Genomic DNA, 25,690 nt, shown 5'->3' on the forward strand with positions numbered 1-25,690 from the left:
GTGACACAGTGATTACAGTCATTTACATGGCATTGCTGATCACTATCCTGCAGAGACAGCGAAGCCCTGTTACCCGAGCCTGTGGAGTGGCTTCGTGCTGCATCTCCAGTCCTAGGTTTCAGAGCCGGTTTGTAATTTGGCTGGTCCCTGGCATACATTTTGGCAAGCCCAACCCTTACAGTCATGAGGATAACTTCCAAAATGTGGAAATAAATTCCAGCTGCCACCCTGCTTTCCAGTTTAAAACCACAGGTATCTTCCTTAGCACCATGGCTTGACTCTACCGCCCAAGATGCAAGAACCTGCAAGAACAGCAAGTTAGTCGTAAGCTCGTCAAGCTATTGTCATGTACATCACAGCTCACAAGACACCTGAGAGGTACATTCATTTGAATGCTCCTAATGGGGAGGTAGCAGAGGTTTGATTCTCAATGAGCTAACATCCATCCGCATGTTTTAAAGATGACCTGTTAGCACAGCTCTACACTAGCTGTTTGACTCCAACCATTCATTTAACAGCAGAACAAAGTGGTGTTGTCTCCCCTTTAACTCACAAAGCACTTCCCTGTAGTTGTATCTATTTTAATCAGACAAACTGGGGGTTAAAATAAAAGGGCTAATCAAAAAGGACTAATCTGTTCCTTGGCTGTAATTGGATTTCCTCTGCAAATATTAAGTTACAACAACAGCAGCAGCTTTTGTTATATATTTAGTTTGAAATGCTTCTCTTTGTGTGAACTAGACAAATGTAGATTGTCTGCTCAGACATTTCAGAAGGCAGAAATGAGGAGCACATGGCCAGATTGGTAGATGGTGGTAGAAACCACCACTGGAACTAGATGATCTTAAGGTCCTTTCCAACCCTAACTATTCTATGATTCTATAAAACCAGACTGAAGTCGACACCAGCATGCAGGCAAAGGGGGCATGCTGGCAAAGGGTGCAGTTTGGGAAGCTGAACTCAAATACCAAGTTACAGTTCTCATTCAGGGGCATTTCCAAAGGAGTCACAGAGAGCTTGCTTGGTGACAGAGCCCAAAAGGCTGGTCCAGCAAGCAAACAGCTGTCTATGGAAGGTTGACCCAGCTAAAACTCTGGATCTTCTCCAAACAAAGATGGAAACGTGAATTCTATTCGGAGTGATTTTTATTTCAGGTTGAGAAGCTACACAAAGAAAGAACAAATATACAGTTCCATGAGAGAAGGGAAAAAAGAGAGCATCCTATTGTGTCACCCTTCTAATACAACAAACCATCTCAACCTGAGCCACAGGACTGCTTTCTTCCTGGGCAGGCAGGGAGAGGTTTTACACCAAAGGGTACACTACACAATAAACATCTGTAATATCTACCCCAGGGTCACACACCTCCAGACACAGCAATATGGTTTGTTCTTGCATATATGCACATACATCTGTTCTTGGTAGATAATAAAAAGGCTGATACAGAGCCACATGGATCAAACCCATAGCTTTTACAGAGGAATAGTTACAGATGTTCACAAGGATCAATACATCCACATGGCACAAGTACTTACTCAATGGAGTGGTTACTCTAAGCACTAGGGTTTATCTGAAGGCCGATACCTTCGTATCAGTGATAGTGAATTGTACTGGAGCAGATGGCAGTGAATTCCAGAGCTCATCTGTCTGTCGCTTTATTAAAGTAATTAATCAAAATGGCTTAGCATATAAAAATACAAGAATCCTCCCTCCTAATTAGAGCAATTTGTGTTCATGTAGAAATAAAAGCACGCACACACATACACACATCAGAGGCAGGATGGCTGACACAGAGCTTATGGGATAAAGAAACTCACTTTCCCTGTCCCACACCAGGACATCATGTTCTCCCTCCTGTCTCCAGGGATAACGGAGTCTCTCACCTTTGGTGCATAGTTGTATTCCAAAGCCAAATAGCAACTTGGAATTTGTCCTGAAGGGAACCAGGACAAGGCACCTTTAAGGATAGTAAGGCAGATTGCATACCTCTGCTGCAGAAGAAGACTCCTCATGTCCTGGGGATGGTCCTGCTGTCCCTGAATGTAGAGGGATTAATCAGAATCTAAACAAAATCCTCACCCTCACAAGGTGTGGGTGAGTCAGTCTCAGTTTGCTATAACCATGAAGCTATTCAGACAAAAGAGGCTCATCTCCCTTTAGCAGAGGTACGCTCAGCTATTTGTAGTGCTACAAGTGGTCTCCATCACCTACCATGTGGATGACCTTATGAAAGAGTAGCCAGGATAGCAACAGAGAAGGTCTAAATAAGATTATATTTGTAAAAGATTGGAATATTCATGGATGGCCAACACATTCCCTCTACTGGTCTTCAGGGAATAATGTCAACAGAGGGGCAGAGACATACTGTGGGGCAGTGCAGGGAGGCAGCTAGGGCTGGGCCAGCTTGGCAATAGTTATTTGACTTAAGTGTAAAACACTCTGAAGGTATTGCCTTAGTTAAGCAGGACTTTCTTCAGCCCAGTCCCTCCTCCAAAGTTTAAGCTACATCTTCATCCCCTGGTAACAGGGTGTGAGACAGCCTATGTCCTCACATGGGACTCCAATATCCTTAAGTGTAATCTATGTAGTATAGGAGCCTGGTCCTGCTGGGGTCTCGGCAGACTCCAAGGACCACAGCAGACTCCAAGGAAGGATACAGAGAAGGAAAACCGATTTCAAAATGCGGAAGCTCTGCTTCCACATCAACACTATCTAGGAAAGACAATGTGCTTGAGGGCACCGTGTCATGAGAATACCATGAGCATGAAAAATGACTCTAGCTAGAGCCAACGAGTTTTAAACATGTTCCTTTACTGCTGCTGTACTGAACATGGTCATCTTAAGAGGACCAGACCAAACCCCTACACTGCTAAGGAGGTATCAGCTGCATCACAAGCCCACAGGTCATTGGAAGCTCAGGAAATTGCATTCATGCACATCAGTGAAGGCCCTGGCCCATGCATTTGGTAGCATTCCTTCTGGTTCTTAAGCTACAATCCAATCCAGTTAACTCTTGCAGTATTCTTTTCTGGCTAAGCACAATTCTTTCTTGGGAATGTAATCCAGGGGGATTCAGGCAAGTGGAAGCAGCTTCATACAGAGAAGTTTTCCCTTGGTGATTTCTTTCTGCAACCTGTAACTGCAATTAACTTCAGTCACACCAACATGCCATATGCAGTTTAGCTTCAGTTGCTAACTTACATGCTTGCAGAAGGGTTTTACTTTCTCTGTGTTATCAGAAGGAGCAAGTGAAAGTCATCCTAAGGATCTGACTCTAATCCAATACCAACTTTCTTGGTTTCTGTGGCTTTAACCCACACTGTTAACTTTGCATTACAACAGACTTGGCTTCAGCATCATTTCCTCATTCTGGTTCCTGTCGGCAGGCAAACAGCATCTGTGGCCTTGGGAAAGACAAGTACAAATGTTTCTTGAGCAGGACTTCAAGAGCACTTGGTCTGCTGAAATGTCCACAGTCCTCACCTCCTGCTGGCACCGACATCAGTGGTTAAACCCAATTGAGATTTCGTTGCCAGCGAGGATGATGCAACTGCTGACACTGAGACAGGATTTGATAGGGAACTGTACCATGAACTCTTGAATGAAAGGGATTTCCTTTTCCATTAAAGAAACATCCTAGAAGGAAGATAGTTCTCTTACGTCTACACTTCTTCCATTCCCCCAGAAAGAGAAGGTATTACCCTGCGCTAACACTGCTGGGTATCAATGCTCAAACGTGCAGACATTAGTTTTTTTTAGGAGGTGATATAGAAATGAACTTGGTTTCAGGATTCAAGATTGCTCCTTGCTTGCCTGGCAACCCCTCACGTGACTCTAAGAAGCATTCTTTCCTCTTTTTCTGCACAGCTGCAGCTGTGAAACGGTGCCTGCTGGTCACAAATGTCTGTGAAGACCCCATGCAGGGAATGAATACCACGTTAACATTCATTTCCCAAGCTGGGGCTTGGATGTGAAGACAGAGCTACAGAAGCCAAATAGGGCTCTTGATCACTTCTCAACAGACTTAAAGTACTCAATGGCAACTGTCTCTATGTGTTGCCCAATGCCTGGAAAAGGTTTCAGCTCATTTGCCGTACCCTTTTCCCTCCTCCCTGACACCAAAGCAGCAAGCGAACATGGCTTTCATCAATATGCTCGCATAGATAACAAGGTCTTTGTCCCCAGAGAATAATGGCTACCATGCATTTATCTGAGGAGCATTTGTCCTAGCTATCCTGCAAGGAGGAATGTGGGTCAATCCCTGATCCAGAACTGCACTGTTATGTCTGTGGTCATGGCTGGCAGCCAGGAGCAGCCTGTCAGAGCTCCACAGACATGCTGCATGCTTCGCTGTTGCTCAGTGATGATGTGCTTCAGAAACACCAGCACTCGTGTCTGCCTCTGCCTGCAAATCCCTGGGCAGGGATTTGCATCCTCTGCTACATGCTGGACAGATGCTTGCAGTCTTGTTGATGCTGTCTCTATTGAAATGCCAAGGGAGAGAGGCTTCCTTCAGGTCTTAGCTTCTTTATCCATTTTGTTACCCTGCCTTCTGCAATGCTCCCCCTGCATCCTTCCAGCTCTTCCTTCTTTTTCTCCACTGTTTTTGCTGTCAACAAGACAACTTGTTCTTTCAGTTGAAAAGCACTTTCTCCCACTGAAACTAGACAGAAACTAAGCTGCCAAGGCTCCTAATTAATGTTGAATTCATGGTGAGGTCTGTTAATTTACCTGAACCTGTGCTTTCATGACATGCCAGATGAAGATGGAGAGGCAGATGTACAGGGCGCTGTGCCCCCTTGACTGAATCACATCTGCCTTTTGAAATGCAGTTCACACTGACACTAGCTCCCCTGCTTCCCTCGAGTTAGCTCAACAAATGGATACGCTAGATCTCCTCTCCATCAGTCCTTCATACTGTAGCACAATGCAATCCTGACTTCATGATGCACACTTTAGCTATTTGATTCCCTTCAGTGTTGGAAAGCTCATTATTATTTAAGATTTAGTGCTCGCTGTCTTAGGAGTGCTCTCGAAACACTGCGACTCACTATCCTCCACACTATTGCCTGAGACACAGCTAAAGTATCTGTAAACTCAATGTCTTGTCTTTTGGTCCTTGCACTTCCTACCTGAGGCCCATTGCTCACTGCCTGTGGGAGGCTCCGGATTAAAAATTATGATTCCCAACAGGAGGTGCTTTCCAGAGGCTGGTGAAATGTGCTGTGCTAGCAAAGGAGCAGAGTGAAGATTCAGGACTGGGGACTGCAAATCCCTGCAGAAAGAGGAGGTGGGTTTGTACCTTTTAAAAGCACTCGAAGACATAACCTGCAGCACACGGCAGGGTGGCCAGTCATAAAGATACCAAGGGCCTTCGACTCAACTGAAAGAGGAACTGCCTAAACATCTGTGTTCTTGCTGTAAAACACAGAGGAACCACAGCAGAATGAGTCTAAGAATGGTGACACTGAGTCACATCCATCTCTGGCACTGGCCACAGCAAATGCCCAGGCAAGAGTATAGGAACAGAGCAAGTACATGTGAAACCTTCCTGCCCCCCATACTGCCCCTCCAACCTCTTCAGACAGTAACAGGGCTCCCTGGAAAAGACAAAGCAAAGGTTATTTCACCAGCTCACGCAGCACTTTGACTGACTCCACATTTCTGTCATGTCCAAAGGGCACAGTTCTTTATCACATCCCTGAAGGGGAAGCTCTGGGCTTGGCCATTAGGCTGTTCTCAACACAAAACCCACCCTGATTGCACAAGACACCCCCAGAAGGGTTTAAAGCCCTTTGTAATTACTGCCTCTTGTAGTGTAATCACCAACACACCAGTGAGACCCAGCTGAAGTTCGGTTCCTAGGAATAATGGGTCTTTACTGAAATACCAAACACATCATAGCAAGGCAGAATGTGAACTGCTTTTCCAAGGACCAGCTGGAGCCCTCAAAACTTTATCCGCTCTCCCATATATACCTGAGCATCCTATACATAAAACCAGCATCGGGCATTCTAGGAAATGGGATGAGATCATCAGTGATGGATAAAGCATGGAGTGGAAAGCCAATCCTGGAGGAAAATAAATAGATGGTCCAAAATAGTCAAATGAACTTCACTGAAAAAGAGAAGGTAAAAGTGGAAGAATAGACGGCATCAGAGAGAAAATGGGAGTGCATATGCCAAAAGCTTGCAGACTCGTCTCTTCCATATTCCTGTATCTTTCTCCCCCAAAGCAATTGCTGTACTAGAGGGCAAGACCCCAGCTGTTTGCCTGCTTTCCTAGGGAGAGAATTTGTACCTTAAAGAAAAAGACCAAAACCAGAAAGAAAAAATTAGTGTTTTCTCGATGGAATTTATTTCCTCTTGAAAGAAGAAGCAACTGACTAAAGGTTTCCACTGTACAGTCACGTTGGGAGGACATAAAACACACGTCCGGTCAAGAGGCATTGGAGTGAAGTAAGTACCACACCAGCACAAGGCTCTGGAGTGCTTGGGTGAGAGCAGAGCAGGTACCACCGGCTGTACCTGCACCGCTGCTGAGCACCTTCTGAGCTCAGCCTCTGCAGTGAGGCTGAAATAGGAAGTTCCCAGTGTAACACATTGCACTGCAGGTTAAGGACAGCATCCAAAACGCATCCCCTTCAACAGCCCTTTCAGTTCTCTCCTTATCTGAACACCTTGACCGCTTGGAGCACATGTCAATTCTGTCTCATCGGGCTTTTGATCAGGATTCACATCGTTACAAGGGCAGTTTCTGGAATGTGTCAAATATGTCACAGTCCAATGGAGTGTAATGTTGGATATTTCACATTTGTACCTTAAGAACAAACAATGTGAAGCCGGGTGGAGAGCCCTAGGAGATGCAGCATGGCTATCATGAGGAATGGGAACATCACAGAAAACCAAGAAATGCCATTTCTGGCACAGACGACACAGAAAAGACAAAGAAGATCTTTTGACAAGCAGTAGCTACCCAGCATTCCTGCTTCCATAGATCCCTCTTGTTGTGCAAGAACAACAGAACGGGCATCTCTGTAAGTCTAAAGTACGGCTTCTGTAAGATTACAGATTTCTGGTTAAAACCCAAATACTACTGATTCATATAAACCTGTTTATATGAACCTGTTTCCAGGAGGAGTGTTAGGTTTCCTTGGTTAAATTCTTGCTATGAGAACAATCTGACCTCCTTAAATCTGACTGCTCTAAGAAGCTTTACATGGGACTAGCCATTCCCATTGATGCAAAATGTAGCAATCCACTAGTAGGGACTGGGAGACACATCCTTCAGCAAAGATTCTGCATACTAGAAAATACTACAATGACTCTTAGGTATTGGCTTTAATTTACCATTTCCTGGGATCTGTTGTCAGAAGGACATGGGTGACATGGTTTAATGTGAGGCATCCCTGCCTATGGCAGGAGGTTGGAACTTGATGATCATAAGGTCCTTTCCAACCCAAATCATTCCATGATGATTCTATGATGAAGGAATGTGCTGCAGCCTATGGCACACTATTACAAGTGAGATGCAATGAACCTGCAGCACCACAAAGAAGAAAGCAATGGGAAGGTGCTGCCTTTGAGGAAGCCCATCCTTTGGACTTGTCCAGGAGAGTACTTTTAACTGTGAGCAATAACAGCCTTTGGGTTAAAAAAAGTAAAACTTGGGAAATATTCTAGTCTGCAACAGTGCTGTGATGCTGCATGGGAAATGTCATGAGAGTGCTGCCTGCTCTCACGTCCTCATCCCAGCTGCGAGTGTCATGGTGAGGGAGAACATCAGAGGAGCTAAGCTGTCTGATGGGGGATTAAATGCAACTACAGAACCCAGCCCACAAGGAACAGTCTTGTTTTTCAGCTTCCTTGAGACAGACACATACTGCTTTAAAATCAAAGTATTTGGAGTTCTGGTGCATTCAGATTTTTCAAATAAATACTTTTTTTTTTTTTAAAAAAAAGGGTTTTTGAGACCCATTTTCTCAAACCTCCAACATTTTTCAAAACACTTCTTATTTGTTGACTTTCACTGTCAGCTACAAAGCGCGCTTTTGGTTTCCTGAGTTGAAAGGAGCTGGGACGAATCGAATGGGAGGAAATGCAAAGTTTCAGCGAGTCTTGATCTGCTAAAAGTGCAATAATAAATACTGGGCAAAGGATGTCCCTAGAGAAAATGGTGTTTGTCTCCTTCCATTCTGAAGAGGAGCCAAGGAATGACCAACTTTTGTGGACAGGGCTATAAATAAACGGGTTAAAAAGAATGTCCACCTGCAGTTGCTCAGTGGGCTGATGCTTTCCTACTTCAATTGTTTGCACAGCCCTACTGCACATGATTAAAGAGCCACATTTGATGCACTCACTGTGTTTTCCCTCAGAGGCAGCCACGTCTCACTCTGAGCATCATTTTTGCAATGCTCATTTTGTCCCTTTAACAGGAAAGATGCTTTGCAAATTAGGCGCATGAAACTGAAGGTGCCTTTTCCTAGTGCCATGAACACAGGCATCAGCAGCTGGGTATCCTTCCAAGATAGCTTCCTCTGAAGCGAGACAGGAGAAAGAAAAAAGGGAGACTCAGCATTACTTTACATCAAGGCTAAGTGTAAATGTATATTGCTGAATTAACAGTGTGGAGACTGACTATACAGTCATCTTGCTAAAGTAGCCAAGGGGAAGTGTCGCAAGTCCTTGGCATATGCGCAGATATAATTTCATAACTATGTGCTGTCCAAAAAGCCCAGACAAATCAATAGGAGTTTTGCAATGAGTTTTTGCTGGAGTGTGTTCAGGTTCAGGGTGCAAGTTCAGGAAATATGTTGTAAAGGGAAAAAGATGGAGTCAGAACCCAGAAGCATTTTGCTCAGCCTCAAGCAAAGGTTACCATCTGCCACTATGTGTTACCCTGGCCCAGCACCACCCAGAAGTGCTAAATGTTAAGCTGCTGCCAGAAAAACAAGTATAGAAGGACCAGACTGCAGGGACAGGTATGCAGCTGCCCCAACACACACATCGCTGACCTACATGGGGTTATAAACCCACCTCTTCCCCTTTCCAGCCAACACTCAGACTTGCCAGTCATCAGTTCCCACATGATGTGTGCTCAGATATTTTCCTCCCCTGCTCAGTTTTGCTGGAAGAGGGATATGATGTAACTTGTTTGGACTGACCCATGAAATAAACATGAGCAGCACATAGCGTGCTAGCAAAGGAGTTTTCATGAAGGGAACTGACTTCTTGATCTCTTGATGCTGTCACAGCATCAAGCTTCTTTCAGACCTATTTATGCTGGAACAGACTCTACATTTTCTTCAGCTCCCAAGGGATTACTTTAACAAAATTTGTGTTTCCTCTGGATTTTTTTCCTTGGCTAAAGGAAAGGAGAAAACCAGTCCTTGATCTGCACGAAGATCTCCTGTGTTTGGTCCCAAAGTTTGGGAGTGACTTATCAAAAGGCAGAAAAGCTGCTATGAGCTGCACTGCAGGGGGGAATGGAACAAGCTATTAATTCAGATATAGAAAAAAAAGAAGCTATTTTTCAGGACATATTTGATGTTTTTAAGGGATTGGAGAAGAGGAGAGGAAGAGGAGTAGGTGAAAAATGTTGCTTTGTATCATGCCCGTAACAGTCAATACGTGTTTTCAGGCCAGAAACTAAGTTCAAGCAACATTTTCCCCCACTCTGGAGTTTCTAGCCTGCATCTCCATTCGAACAGCAGCACAATAAGCTTACTAATTTTCCCCTGTCACAAGCACATACTGGGTTTGTCTCCTTCCCCACCTCCAACCCATATGAGCTTTTACTAACAGAAACCTTGTTAAACCAGAAGTTTCAATGGCAGTTTCCATGTACATGTATATGTGTGCTCACATATACATGTACATATATGAATTATCAAAATACTACTATAAAGGGAGTGCTCTTTCTCCACACCCCTCCTCTGCCCACCCCACCTCCCTCCCCTTCCCTAGGCCAGCATATCCCAAAAGAGACTGGAACTGAAAGCTTTCAAGAGCCATCCAGCCCTTGTTAGCACTGCAAAGGTCTAGGTGAGTTAGCAAGTCCCTGGTCCACCTCTAGGACACGTGTTGACGAACGGCCTCATCACAATACTGATTCCTTGGATTCAGGGTCTGCTGTACTGCTCGTGTTGGACACTTGGTTTTTGTGGGTTACCAAAGGCGATGTTTCCGCTTCAGACTTGCTGTTAGCAACTGCTTCTACGTTGACTTCCTTTAGCTCCTGCTCTTTGTCTTTCTTTTCCTTTTCATTCAGGTAGTTGAGGATGCCTGCTCCCAGGGCATCCCCTTCCACATTCACAACTGTGGTCGTTCGGTCCCTGGTGAAGATCAGAAACAAAACCAAAGCAGCAGGCTTTTAGCTTAAGAGAGTTACAACACAACAAGGGGAGGGGGCTGATTCAGCCCTCCTGAGCCACTGGCTTCAGTGGAGCTACACAAAGGAGATGTTGTTACAACAGTATTTTCCACAGACGTATCATCACCATCTCAGAACCAAACCTGTGCACCGAAGCTGGTTTAAGGTCAGCCCAACTGTTACTATCAGCTGGTTCTGGTCTCTCAGTGGATGGCAGCAATGGTATTACTCTTTCTCAGGCATCCTGCTTTTCCCAGCCCACGTCCTCCCTCTTCCCCTTTCCCCAGGTGAGCAGTTTTCAAATGCAAGTTCAGAGGAGGAACTTAATTTGGGTTTATCCAGCAGGTGACTCAGAGCACCCAGATCTCTTTTTAACTATAGACTTGTACCATAACCCAAACACCTGCTGAAGAGGAGCAGGCAGAGTGACAGCGTTCTATGGATTTCTTGCCAGTAGTAGCTTTGGTCCTATGTCATAGAATCACAGAATCATAGAACAGTTAGGGTTGGAAAGGACCTTAAGATCATCCAGTTCCAACCCCCCTGCCATGGGGAGGGACACCTCACACTAAACCATATCACCCAAGGCTCTGTCCAACCTGGCCTTGAACACTGACAGGGATGAAGCATTCACAACTTCCCTGGGCAACCCATTCCAGTGCCTCAGCACCCTCACAGTAAAGAATTTCTTCCTTATATCCAATCTAAACTTCCCCTGTTTACGTTTCAACCCATTACCCCTTGTCCTATCACTACAGTCCCTAATGAAGAGTCCCTCCCCAGCATCCCTATAGGCCCCCTTCAGATACTGGAAGGCTGCTATGAGGTCTCCACGCAGCCTTCCCTTCTCCAGGCTGAACAGCCCCAGCTTTCTCAGCCTGTCTTCATACAGGAGGTGCTCCAGTCCCCTGATCATCCTCGTGGCTTCCTCTGGACTTGTTCCAACAGTTCAATGTCCTTTTTATGTTGAGGACACCAGAACTGCACACAATGCTCCAGGTGAGGTCTCAGGAGAGCAGAGTAGAGTGGCAGGATCACCTCCTTTGACCTGCTGGTCATGCTCCTTTTGATGCAGCCCAGGATACACTTGCTTTCTGGGCTGTAAGCGCACACTGAAGCCCTCTCATGTTCATTTTCTCATCGACCAACACCCCCAAACTACAAACTACTGTCAGAAAATGTCACAAACTATGTCACAAAACTACTGTGTCCTGGAGTCTAATGGAGGCAGTTTATGGGTCATAAAGAAGAACAGTTTCTTCACATGCCTTCTGAGAGTTCTGTTGGTCATTCTGGAGCCTAACTTCCACATGTGCTCAACTTGTAACTGTGGTCCTTTCTGGTGATCACACAGCTGGCACTAAAACAGGACATGGGATTCTCACTCCCTCCTTTCCCCTTTTGTTACCACAAGGCTGAGTTCCTTGGTTAGAACACTGCTGACCACAGAGGGATGCTGCACGTTTTGAAACGAAGGCAGCCAGCACACACACAGGCTGAGGGAAGCCAGAGTGAAGGGAAGGGTTTCACTCTTGCCTCTGAGCACTTGTGGAAATCAAATCTAATACTGTAATCTCTTAGGAAGATGGGATACAAATGTCTATCCACTGCTTTGCCTGTGTCTCCTGTCCTTTGGAGGTGGCTGATCCCTAGAAGGTGACAGCCATAGCATTTGATGGCCCTAATGAAGCCATAGGAATATGATTACACTCCACAGACACGTGTGGTGTGGGAAGGGAAAGAGAGCTGTTGCCTTCCCCAGCTTCTGGAATTCAAGTGTCCTCGGGCATCCTAATTTCCACATCTGCCATGGAAGTACACACCTATACAGAGAGGCTGGTGTTTCCAAAAAGCAGCGCAGAGGGATTATGTACAGTGTAAACCAGGAACTGCCCAGTAACCCACCAACTGGAAAAGACCCCAGTGGGATTCACATCACTTGACCCATGCTGACCAGTCATTTCAGCCCACTGCTCAACCTCAACCAGATGGCTTGAAAGCAGATTATGTGTTTAAATTACGACTTCATGCTTACTCCACTGGCATTTAAACTCCAAGCATGCTTTAATTCATGAGTGCTCAGAGAACCCTTCCAGTTTGATTTCCTGGTATTTGAAGGACAGCAGCCAGCCAGGCTTGTTCAAGGAAAAGCAGGCACCCTTTTCCATACAGCTAATCTAATATAGAAGAAATCAACCCCATGTGGCATTCACACTCACCATGCACTTGTGGCTGGGTCCCCAGTACTTGAAGTAAAACAAGTTTTCTAAGCTTTCCTTAATCTAATTTAGGTGGTACAGAAGGTAAATTTAATCCTTAACAAGGATCTAAGTACAGTAAGTGGTGAGATAAGCTCTTCCAAGCAGAGCTGGGCAAGGAGATAATCTCCCATGTTTCAAGGAGAGGAAAAATGGGGTTTGGAAAGAGAGGAGGTGAGCAAAATCCTGACCTTCTATTCGTTTCCCAGAAGATGGAAAAGAAAGGTGGCAATACTGTGTATTAAACTTGGGACTCCCAGCAGCATGTTCCAGCTGTGACACCGTGATGAGTGTCATGAACCCTCTGTGTCCCTACCCTGCCAATGGATGGCACCTCTCTGTGATGTGCTGGTTGTTGGTTTGACCAGTCTTGAGCTATAAAAATAGTTCAAACAACAATAGCTGACAACCACTTCTGATGGAGAATGCTTCCCGCCTGTGACAAAAATCTTGCCACCACCATGCAGACTCTATTTCCTTTTTCCCTCTTTCCACCCTAATTTCCAACTAATTTCCAGCAATACCAACACTTTCTGAACAAACTTTTAACAACCTTCCTAAGGAAATTGAGACCGGAAACAAATATGTCTTGATTTTGCCAAGTGCTTGCAGAGAAATGTTTGTCAATGCCCATCCAATTCCAGCTGCATAAGGGCTCAAAGGCACCACTGTGAAAGCAGAACAGAATGTGCAACCACATTTAACTCACTAGAGGACTTCAAAACTGGCAAGGCCAGGTTGGATGGGGCTTAGAGCAACCTGCTCTACTGAAGGTGTCCCTGCCTGTGGCAGGGGGTTGGAACTGGATGGGCTTTAGGTCCCTTCCAACACAAACCATTCTGTGATTCTGTGATTTTATCATACTGCTTTAATTGAGAAGGGACCCCCTTCTCCATTATCTATCAAGAGTTACCTGTGCTGTAGGAAACCATATATTGTATGGTTTTATTTCATACTGCACTATTTTGACTATGAAGCTCCATGTTTCCAGCTACACATCATTAACAGCGGATATATGTGGCCTGAAGTACTTACACAATCCAGTCCACCGCTAAGATCAAGGAGAGATCGTTGGTTGGAAGTCCAATGGCCTCCAAGATGATGGCGATGGTGAGGACTCCTCCGGCTGGGATCCCGGCTGCACCCACACTGGATGCAGTGGCTGTCACACTGCAAATCAATTTGCACACCCTGTTAGCAGCAGCTCCTCTTCCACACTTGTGTCCCACGCTTCCCCACTATGGGAATTGTAAATAAACTCTCCAGCATGGGACACGAAGATCATTTGCTTCCCAGGCAAATCTTTTCCTGCCTGCTGATGTAAAGTAATGGGAGCAGAGCACAGTGGCTCAGCAGGCATCCACAGCAGCTACCAAGGCAATGGCGCTGTGTTTAATACAGTGATTGCCCTTTCAGAAAAAGGCAAAACACCCCAACTAACACAAGCAGATCCTGCTGCCTTACCAATATATCCATTTCTAAGTCATTTATCACTTCAAATATGCTGAGTACATTCTATATCCTGCCTCTAAGCGTATAAAGGTAAATCCTGACATGCAGAGTACTGCCCCTTCTCTGTCTCATTTGCATTCTAGCACAGACTCTACACCAGGAGCTGGAAACCTGCAGTCCATGTGGTATAGACATGGACCACGCACCTTTTCATGTACAGATGTCTACAGCTGAGTTTTCTTTGGATGATCACTGCATAATCCTCAGGCCTGTGTTAACACCTGATTCACTAAGAATACATGAAAGGCTAATTTGGTCATCTGCAAAGAAAATAATGGGCCAGCTCTGCCTTAGATAAACAAATAATATACCAAGAAATGCAATAAGGAAGGAAATAAAACCTAGCCACGCAGGGTAAAAAAATGCTGGGAACCAGCCTTAAGAGGTGTCTGGTGGATACAGGTCTGATTTCTTAGCAATGAGGGGCTAGAACTCCTTGTAGCATCCTCACTTCAGGAGCAGGGAAATGAAGGGAATGACACCTTATGGGTTATGGGACATGAGAGAGGAGAGAGTCCTAGAGAAGGAGGCAGGACTGAGGTGGTGGAGGGATAGTGGAGCAAAGCAGCCAGGAAGGGAATGACAGCAGGTCTGACCTGGGAAGGCAGTGACATCATGGTAAGAAGGGCAGAGGTAAGCAGGAGCAGAGTCTTTCATATGAAATCAATACATAAGGAACTGAGGAGGTGGCAGGAGGATCTTCCAAGACATCCAGAGGTAGCTTTCTGGGTAGAGCAGCATGCCTCGATTACCCAGCTTAATGGTAAGTGAGGGGTAGGGAAGTGAAATGTTTAAGGAAGGACAGGAATTAAATGTGAGAAACAGCTTTAAACAGCTCAAAGTCTGTTTTGGAATCCAAGTACCCTTCCTAGATTCCACCTTTTATTGTACCGAGATTCTGGCAAATCTTACGAAGTTTCAGACTCCATCCTTTAATCACCCTGTAATTATGTCTCATAGCAGTTCACCAGCTTTAGGTCAGAGACGTGGAATGCAAACTGCTAGCTATTAGCAGAGAAACCACAGGCTTGAATGTGTCTGGGGGCCAGAAGGACGTGGTTGCAATAGCAAGCAACTTACAGAATTGTGAAGATTTGCCCAGCGTTGAGGTCCACATTGTTCAGCTGAGCAATAAACACAGTTGCCATGCACTGGAAAATAGCAGCTCCATCCATGTTTACAGTCGCCCCGATAGGAAGGATAAACCTGCTGATCCTCTTGTCAACTCCATTGTTCTCCTCAATACATTTGATCATTGACGGGAGAGTGGCTGAGCTAGAAAGCAGAGAACAGGGAAGAATCAAACATCAAAAGCATCAGGATGCACTCAATGGAAAGTCACTGTCTCATGGCTTTCATGTTTCTAACAAGCTGCACACAGGGCTGTCAAGACAACGATGCCATTTCAATAGTCCCTCTCTGACATGACAGCAATGAGGGACCCACCTTGTTGGTCTTGAGCAGTGATATTTAATAATCTGCTTCCATCCAGAAATAGCTGATAAGAACTCTAATCTCCCAGGAGCAAGAACTCATGACTCAACACAGTAATGCAGCCTAACAGGGCTGTGGAATGATCAAGTTTCAACCCACAAATATACACCAACAGATGCCAAAATAAACACAACACATGTTAACAGATATCTGTGAATGTTGCACGAGCACCTTCTCAAATGAACAAACAGAATAAACACTGTTGCATTTATTTCTTGCACTATAAGTTACCCTCTCCTACTTGATGTACTTCAGCTCCTGTGGCAGGCATGCATCTGCTTTTGGAGATGACCTGAAAGGACTGTGTATGGTTATGGTATTTGATCAGGTGTTTGCCTCTTGACAGAAGTGTAAATGAAATGCTTGACAGCTTGAGTATGACAAATGAAAGCTGATCAGGCCAAATCTTTGACATCAACAATATGAAGTCCATTTATATTAGTTAATATATCATAAAATCATAGAATAGTTAGGGTTGAAAAGGACCTTAAGATCATCAAATTCCAACCCCACTGCCATGGGCAGGGACACCTCACACTAAATCATGTCGCCCATGTCATCTGCTTTGCTCCTGCAAAATTAATCTAACCTTGTTCCAGATCCTTCTGAACTTGGAGAACTGAAATTGTCAGGACAAAGTCCCTCACTGCTGACCCTCACTTTACTTAAAACTGAAAAGAGAGCTGGCAGGATCATTTTAAGGCCAATTCTTTCACATTTTCCCCCAAAAAATTCCAACTCAGCATCATGCTACAGTCCTAAACTCTGAGGAACTGTTTTCAACAGCTGTTTACCAGCATGTGCTCTGTGGCAGCTGCTGCCAGCAGTGAGACCCTCTATGTTCACAGGTACCTGTTTGCAATCTCAGGAACAATATTCACACCTTAATCTCAACACAGTTTGGTGCTGGGATATAACCAGTTCCCAGTGACAAATATAACTAGACTATAATCCCCAAAGAAGCACAGAAACCCACCTGGAGCAAGTGGCAAAAGCAGTGGCAAATGGTGTGATAAGTCCCAGGAGAAAACGATACGGATTTTGACGTGTGGATGCAAAATAAATAAGTGGCAGAATGATTCCTCCATGGATGACGTGGCCCAGAATAGAGGCAAAGATGTATTTTCCCAAACTGGTCACCAGAACCACAATATCTTCCATTTCAACAATCTTGCTCCCAATAAGGAACATGATGCCAATAGGTACATACCTGTGTAAAGAAAAAGTGCCTGTCATTAAGTACAAACAAAAAGGTCTTGGAAAATATACCATTTTCTGTCCTGGGGATAGCATTCTCCTAAGGAATATGCTGCTTCTAGTGAAGGGTAGCACCTTTTTCATCACACACACAGGTTAAGCACATTTGGAAGGCTTCTCTTAACACTCTTGCTTGGAAGAGTGTCAAACTCAAAGAGCTCTGTTTCAGCCCGGAGAATGCTGAGGGAAGCCAAGTGGGAAGCAGAAATGCTGGCAGAAGCCATAAGCACAACACACTGGTGTGGAGTTTTAGTCCATCAGGGAGGAAGGCAGGCAAAGACCTGAAGCTAAAGTCACTGCTGAAGGGACAGCAGATGGTAGGACAGAAAAAGGAGCTGTGTCATGTCGCTGGAGCACAGAAAGGGATGGAAGAGTAGGATCTTACAGACGTGGTGACTACCAGCAGAAGTATGAAGTTAGGTCATTCCAATGGCAGACACACTGGGTGACAACATATTTAGCGTAGGAAAGAAAAAGCTATGCCCATAGCATTGAGCTCAGCTGAAGGCTGTGGATGCATGTGCCAAAGACAGCAATTATCTCTGCTATATGCCTACAGAGACTAAGTTAAATGACCAGGCTTTCAGAGCTCCACTCAAGCCAACAGCCACGTACACACACATTCCCATGGCCCCTATCTAGAAACATGCCACGTCTCAAAACGTCAGCATTTGTTTGATGTTTCCTTCGTCAGGAGCACTTGGAGCTGATCCAGGGGTAGGGCCAACCTGCAGGCCACAGCCACACATAGTGCAGCTGGGAACAGCACTGAAAACACGGAACTGCCCTTGCACCTACAGCAGCACAGCTGCTAATGAACTGCAGGAATCACTTCATGCCCAGGGTCAGCTCCTCTGGAATTCCGCTTGGGAAGCCTGTGTCTGAGCACCTCTGCCAATGCTGTCCATGCTCCATAGATTCCTGCTTCTAAGGTTGAGAGACAGAAAAAGATCACCCAGCTCCCCAGAACCCTGCCCCAGGCACACACATGACTACAGGAGATCTGCCTGTCCATTACAGGAATAAAGAATGGTTTCTCTCCCACTCTTCCTTCCAATCCATTGCCCATGTTCAGAAAAGCTGATCTGTGGAGTCAGGACAAAACTTGAGAAGGTTTGGTTAAACATGCACAGGTTTGGAAGGGGGCAAGCCTTAAGGTTACCCATATCACTCCTTCTAAGCCTGCTTCTCCCTCAATGAGCAGAGAACAGCTCCTCATGGCCCATGTGGGCGCACTCCCTCTGTCCTCCCTTGGTCAGATCTCATGGGGAACCTGTTGAACCATCCCCACTTACACTCTGCAGTTCTGCACATACTGCCTTTGAACCTTGCTTCTTAGCACCCCAATCAGGCAGATCTAGCTGAGCCCTGGCTCTGTGCAAGCTCTGCAAACATGAACACTGATTCAGAGCTGAGATTGGATCCCTCCCTTTGAAGAGGGAGGCTGGACAGGAGGGAACTGAAGTTGAGACCAAAGTGCTGCTGTTGCATGGGACTGAATACAAGCTTTAGTTGCCTTTTTTAATTAGTAGTATGATTTCCCCCATTCCAAAGTATCCTTTGGGAGGTACATGCAGCTTGATGGACTTTGAATAAATACCAGGACAACACAAGAGCCGTAAGCAAGGAAAGAGAACAAGTAAGGGCTATGGTGCACTGCAGTGTTAAGAGTCAGAGTGGTCCCAATAATCCACAAAGTACAGGATTATATACCAACTGATTGGCTTCAAGTGTTAGCACTGTAATCAGCTGAATACAAGAACTGCCTCATATCAGCATTCAGTGTCCAAGGAATTACACTCAAAAGACTTAAGCTACTTTGAGACTTTGAATTTTTCAATCCTTTATGACAGCAACTAACAGAGATCTGCCTGTGTGAAATCAGGTGGTTTGTTAAAACCTTTTTACTTCTTAGAAGGCAGCAAATAGCAGGAACGAAAAGTGCAGAATGAAGGGAATAAAAATACCTCTGCTAACATAAGCTCATAGCTTTTCCAGCAGCTTTAGAAAGGGAGCAAGGAATGTCCCACTGTTGATTTGTTAGCTAGCTGTCCTTATGAATGTGTCTGGTTTTGTGTGTGAGGTATTAGAACTGTTGGTTTCACAGGAGCAGCCTAGACCCATCCAGCTGCACAAAACCAGCCATAATACTGCTCTGAGGCCCAGATTCACCCTACCTGACACAAAACCCACTCAGGAGGCTGGTCCTACCCCAGCTGAGGTGGCCTGAACCACTCTCTAGAGGTGCCTGCCTCCTCCACTGCTGGTTTCTTGCCTAGAGAGAAAGCTCAGTGCACTCCAGTTCCTAACATCCAGACTTTACTCAGTGCCAAAAGCTTTGTGAGATTGGTCAGAGCAACATTCAGCCTACAAACATGTCTGGACTACAGGGGAGTAAGTGGAATAATGGGTTTGCTCATTAATAGCAGGAGACAAAATAAACAATCAACCTTAGGGAATATCTACTCTCAGGGATGTGAAATGGAAAAGAGAAGAATCTCTGGAGAAACAAGCACAAACAGTTGATTCCTGCTGGGAACGTTAATTCCTGCTTTACCCAAGAAAATAAGGGAGATCTTAGAAGAGGAGCAGAGGTTTAAAATCCACTGTGCAACTCAGGCTCTGCTGGTAACAATGACAAAACACTCAGTAGCCAGCACTACTGTTTCAGAACATAGCCCTGGAGACTGTTTCTCCCTTCTATACAAAGGGATGTAGGTTCTCCATCATCTTTTGATACAAGCAGAGAGGTGGTGCTCTGTACTCTTGCACTCAACAGGGTTCCTCTCAAACCCCTTGGATATCTTTCAGGTCACTAAAAGTAACCTTCTGACCAATAGAAAAATGAAGGCATGAAGCTATGAGTGTGATTTTAGTCACACACTGCATTTGCAAGTACACTCCAAGCACAGACCAAGCACTCCTGGGCCTTCACATATTCCTCACTTGCTTCCAGCTCCTGTATTCATTCAAGGTTAGTGCCTTTAGGCACATGATGGCAGCTAGCCATCGGCTTATGCTGCTTTGAAACAGAAACCCACATTTCCACTGATTAATCAAAAACGAGTCCTAGAGAGCCTCTGAAGTGTTCCAGGCTGGTACCTTAAGGTATGTGACTGACTAATTACAAGGCACAAGCCAGAAGAGCCCATCATGTGACACAATGACATTTGCTTTTGCTGTGATGAGGGATCTGGTAGGAAAAAGCTGGAAAGATGGATAAATGGTGAGATTCCTGAGCTAAACATAATAATACACTGCAGTCACACACTTACCACATAATCCAGGAAACCACGACCATAGTTGCCTCATTGAATGAATTAAAGAAGCGGATCAGATCTTCCCCTTCCTGGCCAAGCTTTTTCAGTGCTACTCCTAAAACCAGAGCAAACAGCACCAGCCCCAGGATATTCATCCCTTCAACCTCAGTACCAACAGGGACCTGTAGAGGCAAAAAAACGTCAGTTTGTTAGATGCAAGACCAGCACAAAACCCAACAAAAGTATCACCTCATTTTGCTGCTGTCCAATTGATCTGAAATCAACAAGCAGAACCTACCTTGGGAAAGAAGAACCTGTTTGTTGAAGGAAAGCCAAACAAGATCTGGACACAGTCCAGATAAAAACCTTCCTAGTTATGAGCTGCCATGGGTTCACTGGAGAAGGGAATGGTCTGATGCAACATTCCCTCATGCCCTTCAATATGATAGGTGTGCTTTCAGTGACCTGAACAGCAGCCATCCCAGTTTACTCACAACAAGCTCCACTGCAGATGCGAAACAGTACGGGCACCAAATCCATTTGTGGTTAAAAGACAGAAACCCCTGTTTGCCCATAAAGAAAGACGGGTGTTGGAGGGACCGCAGACATAAATGACAGATACTGGTGATATTGACTTCCTAGCTCTGCTTATTCCACAAAGCATCATTCACTGCTGACACTATGATATTCTACTCCCTAAACAAATCATACCTCCAAGAGGCTTGCAGTGGTCTGGCCCCAAATATCTCTTATTTCTGACACCTCTGATGGGAATATGCTCTCAGAAACTGCTCCATCCACTGCTTTAGTGCAATATTTATACCAAGGTGAAAACCAGGGGAAAACAACCAATGTTATGAAGCAGAAAGGCAGGAGAGGGGTAGAGGAAGGTAGCAAACTGTGGAAACTGCTCATTCATCCATCCATCTGTGGGAGATGCAGAGAGAATAGAAGAAATACACATTCCCCTTCCCCAAAATCATGTGGCTGCACAGTAAAAGAGGAGAAAACCAGGATCCACCCTTTGACAAAAACCAGTCTGCTCACAAGTCTGCTCTGCTGGTCCTTCACAGTTCTCAAAGACAACTGGAGCTTGTTTGCCAGGGTAGTATCCTATGAGCTGAATGAGTGTTCTTGTGGCTACATAAAAATACAATTGCTTTGACAAACTGTTTTTTTTTCTCCCCAACTTGGCAGTACAAGCTCATGTCAAATTGTTGTTTTATTTGGAAGAACTTCTCAAACAGATTAGGTCTGTGTACAAGTGTTGGCCTTTTGGCTGGTTTAAGTAGACACTGGCTCAACGCTAGGAAAGAAAAACATATTGTGAGCTAAAAGCTTGAAATGAACATTGAGTAAAAAGCTTGAAATGGGATTGCTAATGGGATTGAGTGTGCCCTCAGCAAGTTTGCCGATGACACCAAACTGTGTGGTTCTGTTGATACACTGAAGGGAAGGAATGCCATCCAGAGGGACCTTGACCTGCTTGTGAGGTGGGCTGATGCCAACCTCATGGAGTTTAACCATGACAAGTGTAAGGTCCTACACCTGGGTCGGAGCAATCCCAGGCACAGCTACAGGTTGGGCAATAGGGAAATGCAGGGCAGTTCTGCGGAGAAGGACTTGGGGGTGTTGGTTGATGAGAAAATAAACATGAGCCGGCTTCAGTGTGTGCTCACAGCCCAGAAAGCAACTGTATCCTGGGCTGCATCAAAAGGAGCGTGACCAGCAGGTCAAAGGAGGTGATCCTGCCCCTCTACTCTGCTCTCCTGAGACCTCACTTGGAGTATTGTGTGTAGTTCTGGTGTCCTCAACATAAAAAGGACATGGAACTGTTGGAACAAGTCCAGAGGAGGCCACGAGGATGATCAGGGACTGGAGCACCTCCTGTATGAAGACAGGCTGAGAAAGTTGGGGCTGTTCAGCCTGGAGAAGAGAAGGCTGCGTGGAGACTTCATAGCAGCCTTCCAGTATCTGAAGGGGGCCTACAGGGATGCTGGTGTGGGACTATTCATTAGGGACTGTAGTGATAGGACAAGGGGTAACAGGTTGAAACTTAAACAAGGGAGGTTTAGATTGGATATAAGGAAGAAATTCTTTAAGGGTGGTGAGGCACTGGAATGGGTTGCCCAGGGAGGTAGTGAATGCTCCATCCCTGGCAGTGTTCAAGGCCAGGTTGGACGAAGTCTTGGGTGACATGGTTTAGTGTGTGGTGTCTCTGCCCATGGCAGAGGGGTTGGAACTGGATGATCTTAAGGTCCTCTCCAAACCTAACTACTCTGTGATTCTATAAATCCAGCCTGCTCAAGATGATGCTTTTGCTGGAACTACTGCTCATCTGGCCTGTCTCTCAGTGGCAGGTGGAAATAAAGCACTGCAGGGAAGGGGAGAAACCATAAATTATTCACAAAAGCATGAACTCTGAACTGCTGTTAACAAAAGTGTTTACAAGCAACGAAGGTTCTGGCTTTTTTATTAGCTACCTACAAAATAATCAGATATAAGCTCTGCAATGTAATGGTAGTTACTTGTTCAGCGCTGTATTATCAGCATTCCAGTTGAAAGAACTGCAATAATGAACAGGGTTTTAAGAATGAGGTACTGTGTATTTCCAAAGCTATCTGAATAAATGTGCTGTTTTCTCCACACATAGTAACACTCTTCTAGTTTTGTCTCTATTCCATTTTGTGTGCCTGAAAGCCCTAAACTCTTTTGTGCTTAGAAAAGACAAAAAAATGACACTCTTCTATTTATTGAATGATCTGATTGTGTACGTGGCACACACATGTTCTTCTGCATTTCTCTTCTGCTGGTAAAATATAACTCTAGGTAGGAGATACGGTTTATCACGAGGCTGAAGAGAAGCTAAGAGTTTCAGTGATAACTTATCAGTACAAAGTACAAATCTATGTACGAGTCTCAATTTATAGGACTGATTCATTAACAGGAAGAAAGTCAATGGGGAGTAAACTAACACTGCCATGTCCGTTCATCAAAACCAAAGCTTTCTCTAGGAAATGGGAACTTTGGCAAAATGTGAATGTTTTTACACCAGAAAAGAAACACTTCATGTACATGGAGTGAATGCAGCTCTTTCTCATTTTGACACAACTTTTCACTTTGGTGGTTTGGGGTTTTTTGGGGGGTTGTTTCAAGGTTTAGGTTTTTTCCCAACTCATTATTTTATAACATCTTATACGGGGTTCATTCAATACTAGGCTAATATGAAAAGTTCAGCCTGGAACTGAATTTTACCATAATGGCCCACACTTTTCCCACACTCACACACATAAAATAATCTTAAAGACATGGAGTGCTCTTTTGTCTTGATTCTCATTCGGACAAAAAAATGGACATCAAACTTTGCTGTGGAACAGAAAATCAGTGCTTTTAAGCTGCTGGAAGTGCCCAGAATTCCCACATGAATGTTACTGGGAGGCAATTCCATTATACTACTTTATACGAAAGCTTTCCAAAGCATATCTGTCCTTTATAAGCTCCTATCAGAGATTTGCTTCTCAACTCACTGAAAGCAGTGGTGTGCGTCTGTGCGAGCCTGAAGCAACCTGCTCTCCTTTGGACTTTCACAGCTCTACTCTCAGGAATAGGGCAGAAGGGTACTGAATCTGTAACATCCAGCTCAGCTTCCCACCAGCTGTGTAGGGCACACAAGATCACAGAGCAGGACAGAGCTTGGAAAGCACACAGGAGAACCATGGCCAAAACTCCTAGTGCTTAATTTGGAATGCCACTTCCCTGACTAGACAAGGCCAGGGCTATTCTAGGTCCCTCTTTTCAGGTCTTGCTCTCCCTTTCTCTCTCTTGACCCAATTTCTTTATGTCACCCACCATTCACCATTGCCTCCCATCACCACAGATGTGGGCAGAAGGTGCATCATTTGCACAGAGTAGCAACTTACTGCAAGAAATCGCTCTCTGCAAATCAAGAGGACAATCTGCCAGCATCCAGGGAATTTCACCTCCTTGGAGCACAATATGGAAAGAGTCCAGCAGTAAATCTCCAGCGGAAGATTCTCTCAATCCCAGCCCCTAAAACTGGCCAATGCTGAACAGCCTTTTTGTACTCTAATAGAAGAGTGCATCACCCCAAAGGAGCTGCCAAGCTAAGCAGCATTGTGGACACCAAATAAAAAGAGCTTTAATGAGAGCTTTGTTCCTGGATAAACTATGGGACGTGTTATTGTTTGCTTGAAATCATGTGCTCTGGTAGCAAGATGCAGGGAGCTCTTCTGGTCCTTGAATTTCTCTGCAAATCCTATTGTTTTTTAGCTCTTGAAATGCTTATCAAGGAAACAACTGCTGCCATTGAGCTCTCCCAGTAGTAGGTGGCTGAAAAGAGAATGCAGCCGTGTGATGTGAGGAAGAAGAGCAATCACTGGTTTGTGTATTTCTACACAGGAGGAACACAGAGTCCCCCCACAGCTTCCCTGTGCTGCAGATGGGGAACTGAGATAGTCTGTGCCCCAGGAAGCCTTGCTGCTGAGGGGACGGAGAGGATATGGCCATAAAAGCAAGGTAAACACAAGGGGAGCAAGTGAAACAACAAAAACCACATGGCTGAGCGGACATCTACGTGCCCCAGTATTCATATCAACAGCAAGAGAAGACAAGACCTATTAACCAGTGAGGGGAAAAATAATACAATCAATGGGAAATTTTGCTCTACACTATTCAGATGGAAACCAGAAAACATTAGTCCTCTTCAATCAAGTATCCTGCTGATGAAAGAAAACATTATATAGGAATAGCATCTTTTTCCCTGGAACCCAACTTCTATCTCTATGATATTTATGCTATATATTATTAAAAAAACATAACTCTTCCTTTGCAAACTTAACCCTCATCTATCCATAAATAACATGGTCAGAGCAGTACTCAAACTGAGCTAACAAAACTGAGACAACGCTTTCTTTTTACTCTGTCCTTTCTACCTTAGGGACAGTCGGGCGTCTTGTGGAATTAAAGCAGCTCAGTTCTGGTTTTGCTCCAACAACTGAAGAAAAGTTGTGGAAAAATCATAGCAGAAATAACCTTTACATCATTACCCCTGGCAAAAACAGGTGCTGGTGACAAACTGAGAGTATTTTTTCTGATATTGCATCAAACAGGAGCCTGATAAGTGGGAAAAGGAAAGAAGAAAACTGAAAAACCACCTCCCATTTTAAACTGCCAAAAGATGCGTTCTGGTATCTTCAAGAAGAGTGATGGCTGTGAACAAGCATTAAAAAAATACTCGACAACCAAGTCTGTGTCCAATGGATATGGCTGGCCCTGATCCATGCCTGGTTGCCACAGAGCCCTTATCAACTTGACACTGAAGGGAAATAAGAGTCTTAAGCAGGGGGAAATGAAAGGTGAGTAACTGAAGAATAACTACACCCTGCAAACTCTAAGTGCATGTTGTTATAGCCTTTCACACTGGACTTGGTTTTTAGCAGCACAAGGCTGTATGGGAATGCATTGTGCAAGGATGCAATGGCACGAGAAGAGAAAGTGCTCTTTAAGAATTGCATGGCC

General features: G+C 44.8%; 1 protein-coding gene across 1 annotated transcript in view; it reads right to left on the minus strand.

Moving 5' to 3' along the window:
* Positions 1-1,127: 1,127 nt before the first annotated feature.
* The window catches only part of SLC1A4 (solute carrier family 1 member 4), a 37,158-nt gene continuing 12,595 nt past the window's right edge, over positions 1,128-25,690 (minus strand). The window contains exons 4-8 of the mRNA XM_034061103.1: positions 20,168-20,334; positions 16,612-16,845; positions 15,222-15,416; positions 13,665-13,799; positions 1,128-10,333 (exon numbers count right to left, since the gene is read on the minus strand). Coding sequence (XP_033916994.1) covers positions 10,099-10,333; positions 13,665-13,799; positions 15,222-15,416; positions 16,612-16,845; positions 20,168-20,334 — 966 coding nt within the window. The 3' untranslated portion in view covers positions 1,128-10,098. The remainder of the gene's footprint in view (positions 10,334-13,664; positions 13,800-15,221; positions 15,417-16,611; positions 16,846-20,167; positions 20,335-25,690) is intronic.

The sequence above is a fragment of the Melopsittacus undulatus genome, chromosome 3, assembly GCF_012275295.1.
Source record: "Melopsittacus undulatus isolate bMelUnd1 chromosome 3, bMelUnd1.mat.Z, whole genome shotgun sequence".
NCBI classification, from domain to species: domain Eukaryota; kingdom Metazoa; phylum Chordata; class Aves; order Psittaciformes; family Psittaculidae; genus Melopsittacus; species Melopsittacus undulatus.